At 46.9% G+C, this 22,270-nt stretch overlaps 1 protein-coding gene across 1 annotated transcript in view; it reads left to right on the top strand.

The window, feature by feature from the left end:
* The window catches only part of LOC139766545 (uncharacterized), a 22,396-nt gene extending 900 nt beyond the window's left edge, over positions 1-21,496 (top strand). Inside the window, exons 2-3 of the mRNA XM_071695343.1 lie at positions 7,850-8,055; positions 20,085-21,496. Of these exons, the coding sequence (XP_071551444.1) occupies positions 7,850-8,055; positions 20,085-20,624 (746 nt within the window). The 3' untranslated portion in view covers positions 20,625-21,496. The remainder of the gene's footprint in view (positions 1-7,849; positions 8,056-20,084) is intronic.
* The last annotated feature ends 774 nt before the right edge of the window (positions 21,497-22,270 follow it).

Below are 22,270 nucleotides of genomic sequence, written 5' to 3' on the forward strand. Positions count from 1 at the left end.
TCTTCACCTGCCACATTCCGCTTTTTTTTTTTATCATTATTCCAGCTGTGTCATGACCCGATGCGTATCACTGGTCATGTCTTGGTATTAAGGTTAGTGTACTGTGCTGGTAGGACTCATATATCTGCCTGTAGGAGGGGCTTTACGGTCCAGGCTTGTCGCTCAGATAAGGCCTGTACAGCCACCCACCTTCCTGAGTTGGGCGCCAGTCACGCTGTTCTGTGTTGTATAGGGGAGGGTCCTTGTTCCGGGTGACTGATACTGGCCGGGGGTGCAGCACTTGGTGGGAGAGGGATAACCAGCCTTAGGGCGCCCTAGCCAGAGACCGGAGGTGCAGCAGTTGGTGGATGGAGTATGTGCGGGGGACCTCTACCACGGGCGCAGCTAGTGGTTGGTGAGAGGCTGCTGTGGGGACACCTTAGCCGGAAGGCGGGGTACGGCAGAGAAAGTGTAACTGCGGGGGTACCTTAGCCTGAAGCAGGAAATACAGTAGTTGGTAGGTGAGGGGCAGCTCTGGAACACCTTCGGTAGGTGCTGGTGGAAGACAAATGAGGGGTAGTTATGAGAGCACCCTAGTCAACGGCCAGGGACACAGCAGGTAAAAGGTAACTGTGGGGGGCCCCTGAGGTAGAGGACGGGAGCTAAGTTGGTGGTGGGTGCGGTTAGCTGCGGCGCACACTGAGCCAGAGGTTGGTGATGCATCTAGTGATGGATGAAGGGTAGCTGAGGGGTACCTTAGCTAGAGGCCGGGGGTACCGCGGGGGGTGGGCAGGGGTAGGTGCGGGTCACTTGTGCCAGAGGCTGGAGGTACAGTAGGTGAGGGGTGAGGGGTAGCAGTGGGAGCACTGTAGGCAGAGGTGCAGCTGAGGGTGGGTAAGGGTTAGTTGCAGGGGTAACTTCGTCCGAGGATGGGGAGATATATCAGGTGAGGGGTACCTGTGGAGCACCTCAGCCAGAAGCCAGGATACAGCAGTGAAGGGAGATGGGTAGCTGCTGGGGATGTCTTCAGGGGGTACAGCAGGAGAGGTGTATCTTTGAGGGTACCTCAGACACAAGTCTGTTTTGTAGCAGGGGAGGGGTAGTTGCGGGGATGCCTTTTCCAGAAGCCGGAGGAGCAGTAGGTGGGGGGGTAGCTACGGCGGCACCTCAGCCAAAACCTGGGAGTACAGGAGAGGAGAGGGGCAGCTCAGCTACTGGTCGGGGGCACAGCAGGTGAGGGGTAGCTACTGGGGCACCTTCACCTTACCCAGTCCCCTGGGGGTACAGCAGGTGAGGGGGTACCTGCGGCGACACCTTAGCCAGAGGCCGGGGTATAGTAGGTGAGGGATGGCTACGGAGGGGCACCTCGGGGTACACCAGGTGGCCACGGTACTGCCGTTCACACACACACACACACACACACACACACACACACACACACACACACACACACAGCGGCATTACCTATGGGTGATGCCGCTAAACAGAGAGCACGACCTGGCGTCATGGGAGTGCCGAGCTGTAATTACGAGTTAATCCCACATTTTCCAGTGGCTGGAATTAAATCCATGAAAGGATTGTGAGGCAGATCGCAAGGTAAGCCTCTTTCCTCGCTATCACAATTTTCATCTTGATTGTTTTCTAAATCCGGGAGATGAGCCAGGCTGGCAGTAGCTCGGCCAGACGCCCTCCGCCGCAACGCTCAATTAACTAATGAAAAATGGATTAACTTTTTACCCGATTATTTCCGTAGGTGTATTGGGAGGGGGAGAGGGGGCGCTCTCCCCTCGTATAAGAGAAGTGGTGTTATAAGGGTGGGGGGGGCGGTGCTCCCCTCCAGTACACTGGTTGATGTGGTGGGTGGGGTTGGGGGCCACTTCAGCCCCTCCCTTGGTGTACCCCGTGTACATCCCTTCTGGTTTACATCCCCTCCCTTGGTGCACCCTAGTGTACATCTCCCCGTGTATACCCACCCTCTTCCCCTGCGTTCACTATGTATGCTTTTATTGGTGTGCACTTCACCCCCCTCCTTCTAGTGTACCCTAAACTCCACCCCGTCACCTGGAGTGCCCCATCTGTACCCGACCCCTGGAACACCCCATGTACACCCGCTTTCCGGATATACCCCATCTGCACCCGTTTCCCTTGTGTACCCTTTTGTTACGTTGGCTAAGGCGGCATGGGCAGCTGAATTCCTTAATCGAGGCCATTTTAGTAACGATATATATATATATATATATATATATATATATATATATATATATATATATATATATATATATATATATATATATATATATCCCTGCGTGTCGTAGAAGGCGACTAAAAGGGGAGGGAGCGGGGGGCTGGAAATCCTCCCCTCTCGTTTTTTTTTTTTTTTAATTTTCCAAAAGAAGGAACAGAGAATTGGGCCAGGTGAGGGTATTCCCTCAAAGGCCCAGTCCTCTGTTCTTAACGCTACCTCGCTAATGCGGGAAATGGCGAATAGTTTGAAAGAAAGAAAAAGATAAATTTAAAATATATCTATATATCCTAACCAAAGCCAGTTGACCAATTTATCGACCATCTCCTAGGGAAGGATGAACAGTTGGGTTGACTGCGGACTGGCCAAGATTTGGACATATACTCTCTACCCTGGCCGACCCATGAGTACCCGTCCCGGACGGTCAGCAGTGACCGCTACACCTTTTGAGCTTCACCAACTCGCACTACCCTGGTGTACCCACCTACATCCCCTCCCCTGATATGCCCATCTACACCCCCATCCCGTGGTATACCGTTCTACATCCATCTCTTGATGTACCCACCAACATCCCCTCCCCTGATATACCCATCTACATCCTCTTCCCCTGATATACCCATCTACGTCTTCCCTGGTGTACCTATCCACATCCCTTCCCATGGTTTACTCATATACATCCCCTTCCCCTGATGTACGCATCTACATCCCCTTCCCTTGGTGCACCCATCTGCTTCCCTCCCTTGGTGCACCTCATCTACATCTTCCCTGGTGTACCCCTTTACATACCCTCCCCTGGAGTACGCCAGTCAACACCTCCTCCTCCCCTGTTTTACCCCTCCACGCCCCCTCACCCTAGTGTAGCCTGTGATCATTCCCTTACCATGATATACCATTATATTTCGCAACCCAGAGAGACACGAGACGCCTGTGACTCCAACCGTAGTTGACATCACCGAGGCTTTCGACCTAATCAGCCACAGTATAGTCAGCGCAGGGCTACGGAGAAATAATGATCATCCCTTGGCTTGCAGACTCCATCATTCACCGTTGTCATAGTAGACATTTGCAAGGGACAGTCCTCACTTATCGGTGGAGTCCCTCACCTGTGGCGTCCCACAGGACACAAGGAGGAGATCCTTGTATTTTCTGATCCATCATGTAGACGATGACCAGATGGATGGATATACGTACGCGATCCACATCCGTCGTCGCCCTCCGTAACATCCTCGCCCGTCTCCAGAACTGGACCACTGCCACTAACGTCACCATCTGCCAAACCTAGATCGGAGTCACGCCTTTCGTTTGTCTCGCTGGATCCCGTTCCCCCCTCCTGGTTGTTGTGTCCGGCAAGCTTCCCGATGTTACTCTGTACGATAAGTGAGGCTGTGAGGAACAACAGGTCAGCATTATTACCACGTCCACCAGCTGTCCTCTGTACATCGCTCGTCGTCTTACGACTGACACCCTTCAACTAAACCTAAGAACATCATCACAGTTTTCATCGTCCTCCAATTTACCTTTGCCTACCGCCTGGTCTTGCTCCTCCACCACGCAACAGGGGTTACTAGAAGAGGCGTGGAAAAGGGTCATTCATGATTATCTCTGTTCGCTCTTATGCTATCTCTCAAGATGCGCTCAACCCACTGTCCCGCCTGACTCTATCTGAGGGTTCAGAAAGAAACTATATATATATATATATATATATATCCCTCGTCCCCGAGTTGTAGTTTCGGATCACAACCTCATCATATCCACCGCTGCAAGAACAGTCCCCATCCCATCCATTGTGAACATCATCAATAATAATCACCAGACTTACCCCAGTGTTGGTGTAAAGATTTTAATTCCTACCCCTCCCCCATCTCCCCTTTTTGTGATTCCATTGTCTATATTATGTGTATTTTATCCATATATTTTCAGTATTTGGCTGCAGTTGATTTAGTAACCCGTTATCATTATTGTTATTATTATTGCTATTATTATTATTATTGTTATTATTATTATTATTATTATTACTGTTGTTGTTATTGTTATTATTATTATGATGTGATGATGATGATTGTTGTTATTTACTTCATACCCATACCCACACATGGGTTGTCTCGTGTACATACTCCGAGTATTTCTCACCTACACACTCCCTCTGTTGATGAAGCGTCGCATAAATTCCTTCCCCTGATGTGCATTCGTCTGTGTCTATCTTTTTCACTAATGTGTGTTCCCGCCAGTGGTGAACCCCACGCACAGCCTCCCTGGTGTTGTACCCCCATGTGTGTCTCATCATTTACGATCTCCTTGACGTTTCTCGTATCCCCGCACCGCATGAATAGCTCTTAGCATACCACTCCGCCTCGCATCACTGGTGCAGGTCCTCTCTGCTTCATGTACCGGAGAGCCTCTCGCTCTACGACACTCCCTTCCTCACAGTCGTCCTTTCCCGACCCTGGGCGGGCCCCTCCCACAGGGTTCTCCCATCCCCAACCCGCCACCATATAACTAATCCCCGGGCCACCATCTTGGCCGGGCTGGTGCTGCTGGCCAGGTTTAATATCCGACTCGGGGTTCAGCCCGGCACGGCCTTTGTCCAGGCGGGCGGGCGGGAGGACCGCTGCCCCCCGGCTCCCACCTTCACTTCACAGCATCTCAGCCCTGACGCTCCCCTGGGTCTCCTGCCTCACATCTGATCCTGAAGGTGACGGTGTTCGCGAGTCTCCTTCTTCCGCCTCCGGCAGGTCTGATGCTCCTAAACCTGACGCGCCTCCCGGCACCTCGCAAACTGTGGCCACACACCGCTCCACTCTGACCAGCTCTTGATGTTGTTCATATTCTGAAGTAATATTTATGTATCGTGTCGTACAGTGCTATGCATGCGTTACTCTCACGGGGTTTTACCTTTCATTATATCGCTGGCGTCCCTTTGCTTGACTCAGACCCGGTATAGCCGACTTGACGTGTCCTCGTTACTTGAAGTCGCGAATTTCTCGTCTCCAGATGCAGCATTCTGCTCCTCAAGCCATGCGCCTTGTTGCATCCGCCTTCCTTGCCCCAAAGCTCTAATAATCACGTGGCCCTTTTCAGATCTGGGGCGCCTGCCAACATTTGCCACAGTCCACTTTCAGAGAGACGAACAGGTTGGCGGCGCGCCACTCACTCCTCCCTCACCGCCCCTGCTGTCGGGGGATTGAAATCTCTCGACAACTCTCGCTCAGCTCCAGTCTGCTTTGACTCTTTCAGACCTGTGACCCGGAGCATTCCCTGACTCTCCCTGTCCTCGGTCGATGTGGATTCGACTTTCCCAGACCCGAACCCATGTGTGTATCAGTCTGAGATGTATGTTTGAGCCTCTCGGTCTTGGTATCCGGGTTGCCGTGGCCCGACCCGCTGATACCTCGCTTCTCCCGCCCTCATCGTCTGTCCAGCCAGACTTCTCAAATGAACTTTTATGTACCAGATTTTTCTGCTGAGAGTTACAGAGTATACAGGTGACTCGCTCAGCTAGGAGACGTCACAGATTCTGGGTAAAAGGCTGTGAACCACACACACACGCATTATATTTATATATATATATATATATATATATATATATATATATATATATATATATATATATATATATATATTCCTATGAGTCCACGGGGAAAATGAAACACGTGGACTCATAGGAATATCTTGATCACGCGCAAAATTGTGATCCTTTCCAATATATATATATATATATATATATATATATATATACCGGGGTCTTTGGGTGTTCGAGGTAGAAGAGGGCTGTTGAGCAGGTCAGGGCCGATACCGAGCTGCTGACATTGTCTTATGTGTATACATACAACCGCTCACGGCTGGCAGAGCCGGAGTCATAACAACACAACACAGGGTGTGTACCGGGCCCCAGTAATTACCATAGCAGTATATATATATATATATATATATATATATATATATATATATATATATATATATATATATATATATATATATATATATATAATACTGTCATCACTGAGCCATCAAACGTAAGGCCGAAGTTATGGTACGCGTGTGGTGTACACGGAGTCAGCTCCCAGAGTAACCGTTACTACCCGGCCAAGGGGTCGGCCACAGTAAGTGATCTTAATGTATCATTGGCCGGTCCCTCCCCAGACCACAGTGTGGCAAGTGTAGACTCTCTGAAATTCACCGTATCTGCCGTGGATTTTATATAACTTTACCACGTGTAAATCTACCAGAGTAAGAAAGTGGGAGGGTCTTCTCACACGGAGCGGAAATATTTCTATACTGCAGCAGTTGTACTAGCCAGAGGAGCGTGACCGTAGGCTTGGCGGTATGTTTCTGTGCTGGGATGTATGGTGTACATGTTACTTAGTGTGAAGTGTTACTGACAATCGTTTCCGTCCGTGGTGTTGCCTCTACACGATCGCTTGTACTCTCGGAAGTCTGGCACCTGGAGCTTGACGGGGCGTGTGTCAAGTCCCTGGGCTGGCTAGCCGGGAGGACGGGCCGCCATCAGAATCCCTCACACACCCATTCATAGGAATACTTAATGAACGGTATGAATGTCACACACACACACACACACACACACACACACATGGCCAGGTGACTTTCAAAGTGAGCAACATATCAGGGGCCCAGATGCCCCAGTCATGGCCATCCTGGGTGAAAGGAATTAAGTGTAAGGGAAACAATGAAGAAATGAATCACAGTTCCTCAGGTGTGTGTAGACCTTAGTAGTAAAGGTAGGGAGACTATAGGAAAAGGGGAAGACGAAAGAAAGTTAGGGAAAAAAGATGTAACGGCCAATCTTCGTATGGCCGGTCTGTACACAGAAACTGGGAAGCAGCAGCCAGTCAAGCATTATGGGTCCAGACCTCAGCTGAAGGGACACATATAGATAGCTCATCAGAGCAGCAGCCATTTTTTTCTTCTTAGTTTTAAAACATTCGATGTTTAGGTGAAATACATAGACCAAGTATTTCAGTGAGAGTGTGTGTGTGAGGGACATATATCTAAGGATAGGTGGGGGCAATTACAGTGGGTACAGTACATCGACGTAGGAGGGTAGAGCAAGGTGAGGACCACAACATAATGGCGGACAGAGGTAGTAGGAGAGAGGCGATGCCTGGGGAATTACCGATTCCATTCTGGCTGATAAAAAACGTGAAGGCAAATAAGGGCTGATAAGACCATTGTAGATATGGAACACATATTTGCTCTGCTCACTGCGAAAAAAATAGGAATATTCTAGTGGGGAAGGGACGGGAGGTAAGTTGTATGTATAGAGTGAACTGGTTTAGATTGTTGAAGGGAAATGTATCTGTAGAGAGAAGAAAGAGAGTAGACAGCAGGAGTGAACCCTGAAGGACGCCACTGTTGATAGGACAAGAGGGGGAGGTCGACCTATCGTCAGCTAGGGAGGGAGCCACTAATGCCCCCCCTTTCTCTCTCTAGCTGAAGAGTGTTGTTGTTAGAATTATATGTTTAGATTGTTCTGCCACACTGACTCCCTCCTCCTCCCCAAGTGCTATCACACAGCCAGAGTATAACCATCACCATCGGCACGAGCCAGGCACTAACCATAACCCCTGTCACCAGCCAGGTAGTCTTACTAAGCAACCCCCTCCTCCTCAGGGCCGAGCCAGTACCCCGGGCTGTACTCGGCCTCGCTCTTCGGTGGGTCAGCTGCCGGCGGGAAGCGCAAGAGGCGGCACCGCACCATCTTCACTGAGGAGCAGCTGGAGGAGCTGGAGCGGACCTTCGCCAAGACCCACTACCCGGACGTCCTTCTGAGGGAACAGCTGGCTCTTAAGGTCGACCTGAAGGAAGAGAGAGTCGAGGTGAGCAGGTTAAATTATACCCAATGTTTCAGAACTGTAAGTTACAGGTGAGTTTGGTAAGATGTTCCCACGGGTGCCACTGGTGGGTGGGAGTGTCACCCGTGATATGGCCAACACTACACTCGTGGCCTCTGGTGTATACCTCTCTCTGTTTGTGCCCCGTGTTGTGTACATGACGCGGCCGTGAGAGGTAACGTGCCGTGACTCCACAGGAGGTACCTCACTAACGAGTGTGGACAGGTTGGTAGGTGGTCAGTCATGTTTACATACGTGTTTCGGGGGTTCCCCCGTCTTAGCCCCACGTCAGGGAACATGTCTCCTTTGCTTCCCTTCAGACGTCAGTCTATCCCCTCCCCGGCCGCTGGGGTAACCCCCAGGAAGTTGGCCCAGATATTCATTACCTCACCCCTGGTGGGCAGCTAGTTCAACCTTAGCGACGCCGGCTGTACCACATGGAAGGCTTAACACGTTGTGCCTCACGTTAGCAGCGTATGGTAATCCGTGGACCCCACAAGGAGCGAGAGGGTCGGCACTAATGCGGGCAGGTCGGCCTGGGGCTGCAGCTGAACCCGTCATTGTTATCATAATATATCAAACTTGTCGGCCGGAAACTGTGCCGCTGGCCGGGCTATTGATCCCAGAGCGAGTTGCCATCTCCACAGGAAACAGATTATCTTCACAGGTGGTCTTACACCAAGCTGACAATGGTGCAGCTTAGCGGGCTCTGGCCGCCTCCCCCGTCCGTGTTCTGCCGCCGGGGGGCGGGGTAGGAGAGGGGCATGACACCAGTGGGATTATCCCCGGTGATGGACGCTGACCACCAGCTGAGCCGACGCCATCACCCTACCCCCTCAAGTCGCTCAGTACCTAGTCCTCTTTATCCTCCGCTCTGTGGTTCTCCTCGCTGTCTTCCTCTCCTCCTCCTGTCGTGTGTCCCTCCCTTCTATTAACGCCTCCTCGTCCTCCTCCCTCACTTCCTTCCTTCCCTCCGCCATGACTGAGAGGTTGGTGTGAAGCCGAGCCACGGCAGACGCTAAGGCGTTCGCTTTGATCCGCAGACATAATCATTCTTCAAGTGGGTATGGAGACTGGGAGGAGGGTGGGAGTGCCGTGCGGTCGAGGATGTTCAGCCGTGATGAGGAAAGTAACGTGGTGGCAGCGCCGGGCATCACTGCGGCCGAGACCTTAGTATGGACTACCTCAAGGTGTGTGTGTGTGTTGTGCTCCTTCCAGTCGTAATGATCAGTCTCCCTCTCCCTGACCAGGGGGTTGTATCTTGCTGGCACGACCCGCTTCGGTATCTGTGTGTGTGTGTAGTGAGCCAGAACTTCGTCGGCCGTCAAGGTTCACTCCTTTGGCCTGGGTGTTTACCTTCTGCCAGCATCCCACACGTGGGGTTGCTGGCCTTCATTCCACAATCATGCAATCTATCCTCACACAGTAACACTTGGCAACACGTAACTCACACGACTCGTTCATTGTAACTATATTCTCCCGCTGTGAACGCTACGTAGCGCTACCCCGCATCATAATTCCTCGTAGGTGCACCCATGTCTCTGTAACCTCAAAAATTCAACCGATATATCACAGCAAAGGACACGGTAGGGACGACGCACAACGACAGTCGCTCTCCATATATTCCCGCCTGGGTTGTTGGAGGGAACGCCTGATGATGTGGTTGTTGGCTGTGTGTGTGTATAAGGCGTTGAGAACTGTGATCGTGTCATGATGGTGTCGTGCGGCGCGAAGTCCGAGTGTCATGTGTGTTATCCAGACTGATTGACTTCGTTTACATCTCTGCCAAAACATACAATTCTCTAGTTAGGCAGAAATTCTTGTTCGCTATTTTCCGTGAAAGAGACAGCACCAGGAAATTACGATGAATTACCCTTTTTATGCACACTTCTGGTTTACTCGTACACGTTTCATACTTTTTAATTCACTCGTGTTGGTTTATACGTCATGGTTCATTATGATTCGTTCGTATATACCCGTTCATAACAGTATGATACTACATACCAACAGATTCATACGTATTTTTTCATTCTGCTTTGCACATGTTTATCATATTAATTCAGCACTCTTGGTTCATGCTTTCTGGTTTATACACAGGTATTAGTCCCTATTTGTTGATTTGTACGTATTGGTTCATACTTGGTGCTTCATGCTGGGTGATCTGCACTTGCTGACTCGTATGTATCTGGCCATATTTACAGCTTTGTGCACACTGCTTCATGCTAATATTAATTAAGGACAGTTCGTTCATTACCATATGACTGAGAAAGATTCCCATGATCATTATGGAATACATAACAAAGAGAGCAAGATTATATCTATATATATATATATATATATATATATATATATATATATATATATATATATATATATATATATATATATATATATTCGCCATTTCCCTCGTTGATGAGGTAGCAGTAAGAACAGAGGACTGAGCCTTAGAGGGAATATCCTCGCTTGGCTCCCTTCTCTGTCCCTTATTTTTGAAAATTGAAAAAGAGAGGGGAGGATTTCCAGCCCCCACTCCCTCCCCTTTTAGTCGCCTTTTACGACACGCAGGGAAGACATGGGAAGTATTCTTTCTCCCCTATCCCTTTGGATATATATATATATATATATATATATATATATATATATATATATATATATATATATATATATATATATATATATATACATACATACAGACCTGTCACGCGGTGGCCCCGGGTTCAGCTCCTCATCGTCCAGTGATAAATCGTTTCCATCTGTTTCATGTATTTCAGTATATATATATATATATATATATATATATATATATATATATATATATATATATATATATATATATATATATAATGTAAAAGTATATACGGGAGTGATGAAATAGATCAGTCGTATACAGCACAAAGTTTCGTGATAAAGTAAATATAAGGTTAATCATATAGGTAAAGATGTAGGAGATGATAAAAAAAAAATCAGTGGAGTATATGCCGAAATGTGAAAGTAGATATGAATTTGATATTATATATTCGGTTAGCATAATAGACTCAAGTTTGATATTATATATTCGGTTAGCATAATAGACTCAAGTTTGATAGAATAAACGCGGGCAGTGTAGAAGAGGTTCAAGTTTAGTAATATAAATGCGGGCAGGATAAGATAGAATCTAGTGTGATATCATAAACGCGGCCAATGTTGAATAGATTCAGGTTTAATAAAGTACATACGGGCACTATAGATTGGCGTCAAGTTTAGTGAAGTTGATTGCAGATAGGATAAAGTAGCTACATTTGATTATGATAAATGTTTATACCATCGTCATAAAGCGAACATTAGATTTGTCAGAATGCACACCTGGTGTGATCAGTGGATAAAAGTTCAACGAAGTTGATCAGCATGATAAAGTAAACAAGTTCCATAACATTTGTATGTATGTGATGATTTAGGAAGAAAAATACTAGTAATGGTTATACGGCAGTAAAAAAAGCAATTTCAGTTGTAAGTAGGTATATAAGGGCCGGATAAATTATTAACAATGTCAGAAAAGTACATATGGGCTTGATAAAGTATTATTAATAACAGTAAAGTATATATGTGTCTGATAAAGTATTAGCGTTATTAAAGTATATATGTATCTGATAAAGTATTAGCAGTATCATTGAATTATATACAGTGGTAAAGTATTAGCAGTTTCACTAAAGTATATGCAGGCCTGATCAAACACTTACAAGTTAAGTGAAATCCGTATGGGCACTTTAGAGTGTATGCAAGTATAGTAAGTTACCTGCAGATTGAAAACACTATAATGTGATAGGTATACAGTTACATCAAGACCATCATAGGACACCGTTGTATGTTCAGATATGATGAAGTTATATATGCATGTGAAGGTTCGTGTGTCATACAAGCGCGTGGATGTGAAACTTTATAACACGATGACTTAAGATTAAATCATATATATATATATATATATATATATATATATATATATATATATATATATATATATATAATATATATATACACACGAATAAAGTGCATATGTTTTGTGTGTGTGTCTGTTGTGTGTGTGTGTGTATACCACGAGTTATGTACTGAATACCTATCTAGTCATAATATAAACAAAACACCCTCATGAAAATATAAGTACGCGAGACGGGTCTGAGGTGTACACAGTATGATGCATTAGATGTATGGAAACTGGAAATATCTGTAATGGTTGTGGTCCGGGGAGCTTCGCTCTCTCGTTCTCGGTAAGCAGACGATGATGGTTCTTGTGTCATGACATAGTTGATAGTAGAGGATGCGAGCTGTCGTAATGACGGGAGCCATCCAGGTACAGTACGAGGTGCCTCTTGTACCCTTATCAACCTCTTGAGCACGACGGTACTACCCTTGAGCACGACAGCAAGACCCTCGGGCATGATAGCCTGCGTGCTTGACCTAACCTCTGCGGGTCAAGTTAGAGACGTAGGACTTTATACTTAAGGGCCGTGCCGTCGTCATGGTCAAGGGACTGATTTAACCAGTCTTTGAGTATTAATAGCGTGATTCAACCCCTTTCCTAACGCCAGTATGACAGCATCTTGCTCAGAGTCCATTACGGAGCCGTGATGGTAGTAGACTTGGGTTGTATGAAATACGATATTGATAACTTTGCTGAAACACACCCACTCTTCCACGAGCTGTTGCGTCCTGTATTTTCTATGGCTTGCTTGGTTTTGTTTTGTGAACGCGCCTTTGCGGGAGCCTGTGTGCGTGTATCTGTATGTGTATATATGTGTGTGGGTGTGTGTGTGTGTGTGTGTGTGTGTAGTTACCTTTATGCACTGTATGGAGGAGTTTCACACTCTTGGGGCCCAGTCTCTTGAACTTTTTCCGCTGTCGTACAACTTTTTAAACTTATGCATATACGATTTCCTTCTTCAATCTGTCCACCAATCTTGTTATTTAAAAGTGCGTCTCTGTGTCCTGTTTAACGATTCTGTTGCTTGATTTCACATTATAGTCTCAATTTTCTCTGTCGCCTACATCTTTTTCTTCGTATAATCAGTCTACATCATCACTTGTGTGTGATTAGGTCAGCCCTCACTCACTCTTGCATGTTGAGCATAGTTTAAGGCCTCCAGCCTTTCCCTGTTACTCTGCTCCCTTAATTCTGGAACCATCTTTGTTGTCTTCATTTGAACTTTCTCTACTGGTTCTTGATGTCCTCTGTACGTGCGGTGACTTTTTTTCCTTTGCGTTGGTGGCACCAGCCACGGACCAAACTCCACAGCACGGTCGGGCCTTAATTGAAATATCGAGAGATTAATGAAAGGGAAAATGAAGCGACAAGGGAAAGTATTTATGGATTTTAGAAGAAGTGGAAAACCTGTTTTTTTTATTTATGTATATATTTATTTGATTTGCCAGGTCATAGTTATTGGGAAAGATATAAGAGGGTAGAGAGTTCCAAATCTTCTAGGTGTAGGGAAGGAATTAGGTATCAAAACGGCCCACTCTTGAGTTGCTGGCGGCCAAGAGTCTGTTGATCCAAAGGGAGTACTTTAGCGACAGTTTGGGGACGAGGGTACATGATACACAGATTACTGCAGCTTATTACCTGGTAGTTAAAGATCATGTTTATGTGTGATCAGTAAATACTACATTTCCGTTGCTTCAGCACAGTATACTAATTCATGAACACACACACACACACACACACACACACACACACACACACACACACAAGTAAAAATAGAAGATCAGATTGTCTGACATGGGGACTTAAGAGAAACTTCAAAGTAGGTCAGATGAATGGCCGATGAAATTCAGTTAGTATGAATATTATCTAGCTGGGAAGTAAGTTGTAAAAATCCTACTTAGTAGATAGACTTTGGGAGTAGACATTGTTCCCAATCTGTTGTCAGTGTCCCCACATTAGAGGAATAATTGATAAGATAAACAGTCTGCTTCCAAGTGTCTAACAAAACTTTAATGTATATGGGTAAGGAGAGATTTAGCGAGCTGTTCTCTTCCTTCATACGGGCAAACCTTCACTCTACTTCTCAAGTTTGGTCACCGCACCTACAGAAGCCCAAAGAACTGTTTGCGATAGTCCAGAGCAAGACAACAAAGATGGCACTAGAATTAAGCGAACTGGATGAAAGAAGAGTAGGTAGTGATCTGATCACAGCCGTTCAAGTTTTTGAACCTTGCCTTGTAGTTTGTGGGTAATTGGTAGTTGATGTGTAATTGGTAGTTGATGGGTGGTTTGTAGTTGATGGGTGGTTTGTAGTTGATGGTTAGTTGGCAGTTGATGGGTAGTTGGTCGTTGATGGGTAATTGGCAGTTGATTGATAATTGGTAGTTGATGGGTAGTTGGCAGTTGATTGATAATTCGTAGTTGATGGGTAGTTGGCAGTTGATGGTTGATGATGATGGCGGTGACGAGATCTTCGAGAGAGGTGGCATGGATGGATAGAACAGCCATAGACCATGACATGACATGAAGAAGAAACGTGTCAGGAAAGACTTGCCTTTATAGCATATGGATTACTGGAGTAAACTGATTGATGCGGTTGTGAATGTGGACACTGTTTACGGAAGTTTAAAAAGTTCTCTGACAAATAAGAAAAGTCAAGAGATGGGGCTCCTCGAGTGTAAAACTCCCTCCCCTGTACAGTACAGATTGATAAATACAAATAAGTGATTATACACACACACACACACACACACACACGCGCGCGCGCGCGCGCGAATGAAATAAAACATACACATACGCATGCTTACACGTACCGAAATGTACACTACACACGCGTGGACAAGGCGGTGTGCACGCATAACAAAACCGATGAACACACGCGTAATACACATTCCAGCCTTACATACCCTAGCGTAGGCATGTGCAGCAGAGCTGATACTTAAACATGCAGACATACTGATTTATCCCAGAACACACACACACACACACACACACACACACACACACACTCAGGCTACCAAGGCATACGTACACCTTAACACCCTCGAGCAGACGGACACATGGCAACATAGATACGTATACACTTACAAAGGCAAGCAGAAAGTAGCATACCACTGGGTCATGCCGTGGCTGCTTGTGATTGCAGAAGAGATCGGAAGGTAAATCACACTGCTGAATCACTAGTTCAGTCATTAAGGGGAGAAATACCAGTAAGTATTTCCTGAACTTTGTCGACACATAACGTTGAAGTCCACACCACGCAGCGAGGTAATCGCTGGGGTTATATAGTTTTAAAAAGGTAAAGTATTTATTGAGTTTCTTTCAAGTTCTGTTTTTGGCGAGTTATTTTATATTTGCAAATCCTGTTGAAGAAGATAAACCTTCACTTATGAAAAGTAAAATCTTCGTCTGCGAGGTTGTATCCATTACTGCGGGGTGGAGTCGGGTCGATCTGATCTTAATTAACTGCCGAGATCGAGACAGTCGAATGTTTATCGTCGATAGCCTGCCTCACGTCGTGTGTCTCGACCTTCTCCTTTTAATACGCTTGGTAAGCTGAGGTCGTCCACACCAGTGTTTCTCATCCGTCGGGACGCGACGTTTCGAAAAACATAATGAAATTATCGTGATCATGCAACGCCTTGCGGAGTAAGTCTTTGTGTGTTTATAACTAGTTCGAAAATAATGTCGGAGTATTTACTCCGGATTTTGCTCTAGATACTTTCTGCCTGAAGATGAGGACAGAATATGAACTACACAGCATTAAACTATTAAGAAATATTACACAATATGAACAACATAACATTATACCATTAAGAAATATTACACTCAGAATATAAATAACATAGCATTAAACTATTAAGAAATATTACACTGAGTATATGAACGACTTAACATTTAACTTAAGAAAATATTACACAACATGAACGACATAACATTTAACTATTAAAAGATATTACTCTTAGAATATGAGCAACATAACATTAAACTATTAAGAAATATCACACTCTTCCATTTACCATTTGTGAGCAGTCTTACCCTACCACGTCAGGTATAAGAACTATTGAGAAATATTACATAGAATATGAACAACATAACAGTAAACTATTAAGAAATATCACACTCTTCCATTTACCTTTTGTGAGCAATCTTACCCTGCCACGTCAAGTATAAGAACGGAGAAAAGATATTTTCAACTCTCACCAGATCTTGCAGCGGCAGATTTAAACATTACTGTAAGTATTTGTGTACCCGCTTACCGATAAAACGTTGCACAGGCTGCGCGCTGATCACTGACCGAACCATTTGATTCAGGGTTTTCCGTTTCACATATATAGCAATAAAAGTTACTCCCAACAAAATTATTTTATTTATTATCGCCTTAAGTTTTTCCATTAATGGTCAGTATAATCCCAAAATGCTTTTTAACTTACGGGGCTTCGTTTTTGGTAGTGGTGGCTCAGGGATTTCTCGACGCAGTTGGACGCTATATTCTCTTCTATATATTTTCCCCTTCAACCCCCCCCCCCTCCAAGTGGGAACGTATTTGTAGATTGTAAAAAAAAATAAATAAATAAATTAAACTGTCCTGCCTATGGAACCTAACATATTATTTATAACTTTTTATATACGTTTCTACGGACTGTGTTTTTGACAATAGATCACCGGAGGTTATATGATAACACCGTCCCCCTCATTCACGTTACATAGCTCAGTCAGAGTTGATACTGTGTCTTGTCTTTTCGTTCTTACTGACAACGTGTAAAACCTTCCAGTTTCCGAGATGAGATTTTATCAGCCACCTTTTTGAGCCAAGTCTCACAGTTTCTTCGTGACAGTTTCGGAAGCTGTATGTGTTCAGTTTTAGCTGCATCTTCATATCTCAACTGAGCGTTGTCTTGGGAGTTTGCTATCTACAACGCACGCAGCCATTATCGATGTTGATATATAGGTAACTGAGAGAGAATTGGTCCCGAGACTGATTTCTGCTGCGCGCTACTTTGTTGCGTCTTAATCACTACGCTACCTCAGCTCATTTGTATAGTTCACCAATCACTCATGTAATGCCTGGTGATGAAGCATTTGTTCTCTTTATGATGTTCAACGAATGCCGTTAGATGTTTCCTTCCTTCGTCAGGAGACGTGATAGTATGTTTCCTTCCTGCGTTGGGAGACGTGATAGTATGTTTCCTTCCTTCGTTGGGAGACGTGATAGTATGTTTCCTTCCTTCGTCAGGAGACGTGATAGTATGTTTCCTTCCTGCGTTGGGAGACGTGATAGTATGTTTCCTTCCTTCGTCGGGAGACGTGATAGTATGTTTCCTTCCTTCGTCGGGAGACGTGATAGTATGTTTCCTTCCTGCGTTGGGAGACGTGATAGTATGTTTCCTTCCTGCGTTGGGAGACGTGATAGTATGTTTCCTTCCTTCGTTGGGAGACGTGATAGTATGTTTCCTTCCTTCGTCGGGAGACGTGATAGTATGTTTCCTTTCTTCGTCGGGAGACGTTATATCGATATATTACATCAACTGTGTTACTTTTACATCATGTAGGTTATATCATACGAAAAAGAATCAAGTATATGCATGCCGGACGTGAAGGTCGAAAACCATATTGGGAATCGGTAAGGGATGAACCTATGAATAATTTACATTATTGCTAGTGTGATGGTAAACTTCCCGTTGTAATGTCATCATACTTTTTCCCCCTCTTTGCAAACTTCCATCGTGGGGGAACATTTCCCTTGAAGAAATGACTTTATTCAAAAGAGTGTTGTTAAACCTAGCCCCACTCTTACTTTAGCTGCTGTCACTATTCATGGCTGAAGCTGTTAGAACTGGCAGTTTCATTTGCTTCTTTTTATTTTGTTTATATCAGACAGTGTATCCCGGTGGTATATATTAAATGTTACAAAACTTTATTATCTGCAAGCCATGGTACTGCATGGTGGTTGCAGCAACGCCAGGTGTCAATCACCAGTCAATGCGGATAAGAAATAAAAAAAAAAAGAAATAATCTTTGATGGAGATTTATTGTCGTGAAGTAAGCCACCGTTTTCCCCCATTTGATTGGAGAATGGCTCTTGCCCTTCTAATAGCATAGCTACTAGAGTCTTAAGGGTTTCTTTTGTTTGATTCAACATTATACATTACCCGCTGACGACCACTGTCACGTATGTCTATGTTGTCCGGTGATCCACATGTATCATGTCAGTCGTTGCTCTTTTTTTTTCGGCTTCTTGTGCGCTTACAAAACCATCATATTTTATTTTCATCTTTCCACTATTTTGGCCTAGTCTTAGAAAATGAGTGTCTGTTGTGTGCTGGTAGACATGCTGTATGATTGAACCTTTTCTAATCTGCGTTCATAATGGGTTCATTTAAGGTGTGTCTTCCATTCCGGCTTGGGCTGCCGAGAACATTGCGAAATCAAGTAGAATTTTCTTGTCGAAAATGCCATTTTTATTCTAACCACTGACGTGTTGACGGACAACATTAAAAGCTGTTCTGAATACTCCCTCAGGTGTAATTTGCCGGTGATCATTTCTGCCCACCGCTGACCACCACACTCCCGTCATACACGTAACACACGAACGTGTATACAACCTGACACGCTCACATGTATGCGTGCACTCGTGTGACCCGACACGTCCAAACCCAGCCCGACGTACGTTGGCACGTACAAACTGCAACGCACATGCACAAGTAACCCCCCTGCCGCACACACACACACACACACACACACACACACCTCCGTTTTTGTATTCTGTGAATCTCACAAACTCTCAATTTATTAACTGAACAACAGCGCGACAAAATTAAATTGTCGACGCTCCATAAAGTCAAATTAAAGTGAGCTCGCTCTAGCTCCCATGAACCCGTCTTTGTCACATTAACGCGCCGGACTCAAAGTTTGTCACTGGCCAATTAGCCGCTCCAGCCGCCGTGATTGGTAATTGGCCAGTCAGTTGACATTGGTGCCAGGCGGGTGATCACACGGGCCACGCCTCTCATCACAGGCGCTCCAGCCCGCCCCGCCTTTACCTTCCGTCGCCCCGTATTACCTGGATGAGTGTTTAATTGCGTTTTGGCAGGGAAAATTCATGGTGTCTGGCGGGCGTGTCGGGCGGAGCGCTGCTGCTGCTGCTGATGGTGGTGGTGGTGCTGCAGCCCGCCCTGATTAAACGCTGTTTGGACGCGTTCGTTTGGTGCAATAAGGACATTTTTAATTGGGCTCTCGCGTCATTCGCTGATAATGATTCGTGTTGCCCGGTAATGCTGGTGCGGCCTCTCTCTCTGTCTCTCTCTCTCCCTCTCCCTGTGTCTGGCCCTTGTGTGTGTGTGTGTGTGTGTGTGTGTGTGTGTGGCCGTCGGGCGAGGGCGCTCAGCTCTGGGCAGCGAGGCATCGTCATCGTTGGTGAAGGCTGTGGTTGTCTCTTGTCATGTCTTAAGAGGATTAGTCTTTTCCTTTACCTGGTCTTGTGGTATTATATGATAAGGTGGGTAATGTGGGAGAGGGATTGCGTGGGAGGGCTGCCGGGAGGTGGGTAATGTGGGAGAGCGGTCGTGTGTGTGGGGGGGGGACGGTTCTCCGTGGATTATATGGGAGAGTGGGGCGGCATCGGCGTGATCCGGGTAGTGTTAGCGGCGCCATGACAACACCTTCCTCCTGCTCCTCCCGTGGGCTGCCTACTCTCACCAGGCTGACGCCCTCCCCACCCGCTCCAGTGGGCAGGTTACGTGCCTCACTTTCACCTCTCAAACGCTTGCTCCATTGGACAGGTCACGTGCTTCACTTTAACCATTTCATGATATGCCTCGGACGAAGACTGTGGCGTCATTCCCACTTAGGATGGGTAGCGCTTCCCTGTCATCTTGTAGTGTGGTTGACCGCTTATCATCCATCAGCCAGCGCTCCTTACCTCACGTGAGGCTGACGGAACCCGCCCATCATAGCCAACTGATAGTATGTGACTAACTGCTCATGTGTTATTTCTATATGTAGATAAGAGAAATTGTTCCTTGACCTGCTTCTTACTAGAGATTCTTGTGGTCTGCAGGTGTGGTTCAAGAACCGACGGGCCAAGTGGCGTAAGCAGAAGCGGGAAGAGCAGGAGCGGCTGCGACGACTGCGTGACGACTCCAGCCAGCCGGACTCCCACGACCCCACACACCACACTGAGGACGCCCGAGACCCAGACCTCAGCAGCGACGACGACGCCGGGACAGATAACCTGACCTCGACGGACAGCAAGCTGGCGGGATCCTCACCCCCGCCGCCGCCGCCCCAGCAGCAGCTGCAGCCGGAGGGCGGCGGCGATCCCACCGCCGCTCCGGGCCTCCCCTTTTTCTCCCCGGCCAAGATGGCGGCCGCGGAGGCAGACGCCAAGCGAGCGGATGCTCTGTCGGTGCCACACCGTCCGTCCCTCGCTTGCCACCAGGACGCCATGCCCCCCGCGCCACCCCACGCTCTCGCCGCGGCCGGCATGGATCCTACGCCATCCCTCTCCCAGCAGGCTTTCCTCATGGCTGCCGAGGATCTGCACGCGGCCAAACGGAGACGGGTGTCGGCCGATTGTTCCGAGATCGAGCTGACGTAACTTGGCCAGAGGAGGCGCCACTTTTCCCCCTCCCTCCCTCCCGCTGTACATTAAAACCTCACCTCCTGCACTAGTCAATGGAACACCTCCACCCTACTACCTATACTGTCGCGGAGGGGACCTGTGTATGTGTATGTCTGGGTGTATTTATGTATGTTCTTGTGTGTGGCTGTATTATCTTTGTGTGCATGAGCGGGTATGTCTGCCATGTGACGTCTTAATGTCCCTCACCAGACCTACTCCGTGTGTGTGTGTGTGTGTGTGTGGACGGAAGTGGTACAGTCCCCACGTGTCGGATGTTCCGACATCGGGATTTAACACCCCTAAATCACGACGGTACGTTCCTTGAGCGGGACGGTACGAACTATGAGCACGAAGGGGCAACATCCATTGGGGTATGATCACCGCCTGGCCATTGATTGACCCGACCCTCGTCGGGTGGTCAGGTGAGGAGGGGGCGGCCCTGCCAAGGTGGGTGTCATACCCACGGGTCGCACCGTCGTGGTCAGGTCTTGCACCGTCGCGGTCAAGGGTCCGACTCTTAAAAGGGGGGGGTGTCTTACCGTCGCACTCATCGGGGTTTCAAATTTCAGTGTCGTGTCCTGATATATACATAAAAACCTTATTAATATATATTGTCAGACAAAAAACAAAAAAATAATATATGGTTCTGTAAATTGTCAAACGGTATAATGATTAGATCTTTGTGAGACGTCTACTGTAATAGGTGTTTGTGAGGGAGTTGCCTGGTGTAGAGTGTGTGTTACCAGCCTGGTTCACGTGGGTCCCAGATCCACCTTACAATGGCCTGGGTCGCCACACTCCTGTACCCCCAGACGACCGTACCACAAATACAGTTTTAGCCCAGACAAGGTGCTTTTTATTCCTAGTACACAAGATGATGCTTGTTTATTTATGCCTAGTGCATGGGAAAGGGCTGATAACAGGAGACCTGATGGTGCTTCCTCACGTGGCTACGTACTGGACAACACTAGTTAAGACGCACTTTTTTACGTCTATACTAGGGACTTATTCATGGCTTACCCAGGGAGTGTTTATTTTTTTCTAGACACATCTACGTTCTTATACCTCCGGAATGATTAATGTGTGTGTGTGTGTGTAAAAACAACAGCAAACTGTGAAAGGAGATCAGTCCATGAAAATCTTGGTACGATTTTTCTGTAACCCCGAATGCTGGGGCCCATGGCTCTGAATGCCGGGGCTCCAGGCTTTGAATGCCGGGGGCCTAGGCTCTGAATGATGGGGCTCCAGGCTCTAAATGCCGGAGCCCCAGGCTTTGAATGCCGTGGCCCCAGGCTTTGAATGACGGGGCCCCACGCTCTGAATGCCAGGGCTCCACGCTCTGAATGCCGGGGACCCACACTCCGAATGTCGGGGCCCCACGCTCTGAATGCCGGGGCCCCACGCTCTGAATGTTGGGGCCCCATGCTCCGAATGTCGGGGGGCCCCAGGCTCCGAATGTCGGGGCCCCACGCTCTGAATGTCGGGGTCCCAGACTCTGGATGCCGGGGCGTTAGGCGCCGACTGGGTATGTCTTCATTCCCCTTAGTAGATAAGCTAATCTGAATGAGTTACACAGAATAACGTACTATACTGAATGTGAAAAATATTGATGTATATATATA

This window comes from Panulirus ornatus, chromosome 58 (genome assembly GCF_036320965.1).
Source record: "Panulirus ornatus isolate Po-2019 chromosome 58, ASM3632096v1, whole genome shotgun sequence".
Lineage (NCBI taxonomy): Eukaryota > Metazoa > Arthropoda > Malacostraca > Decapoda > Palinuridae > Panulirus > Panulirus ornatus.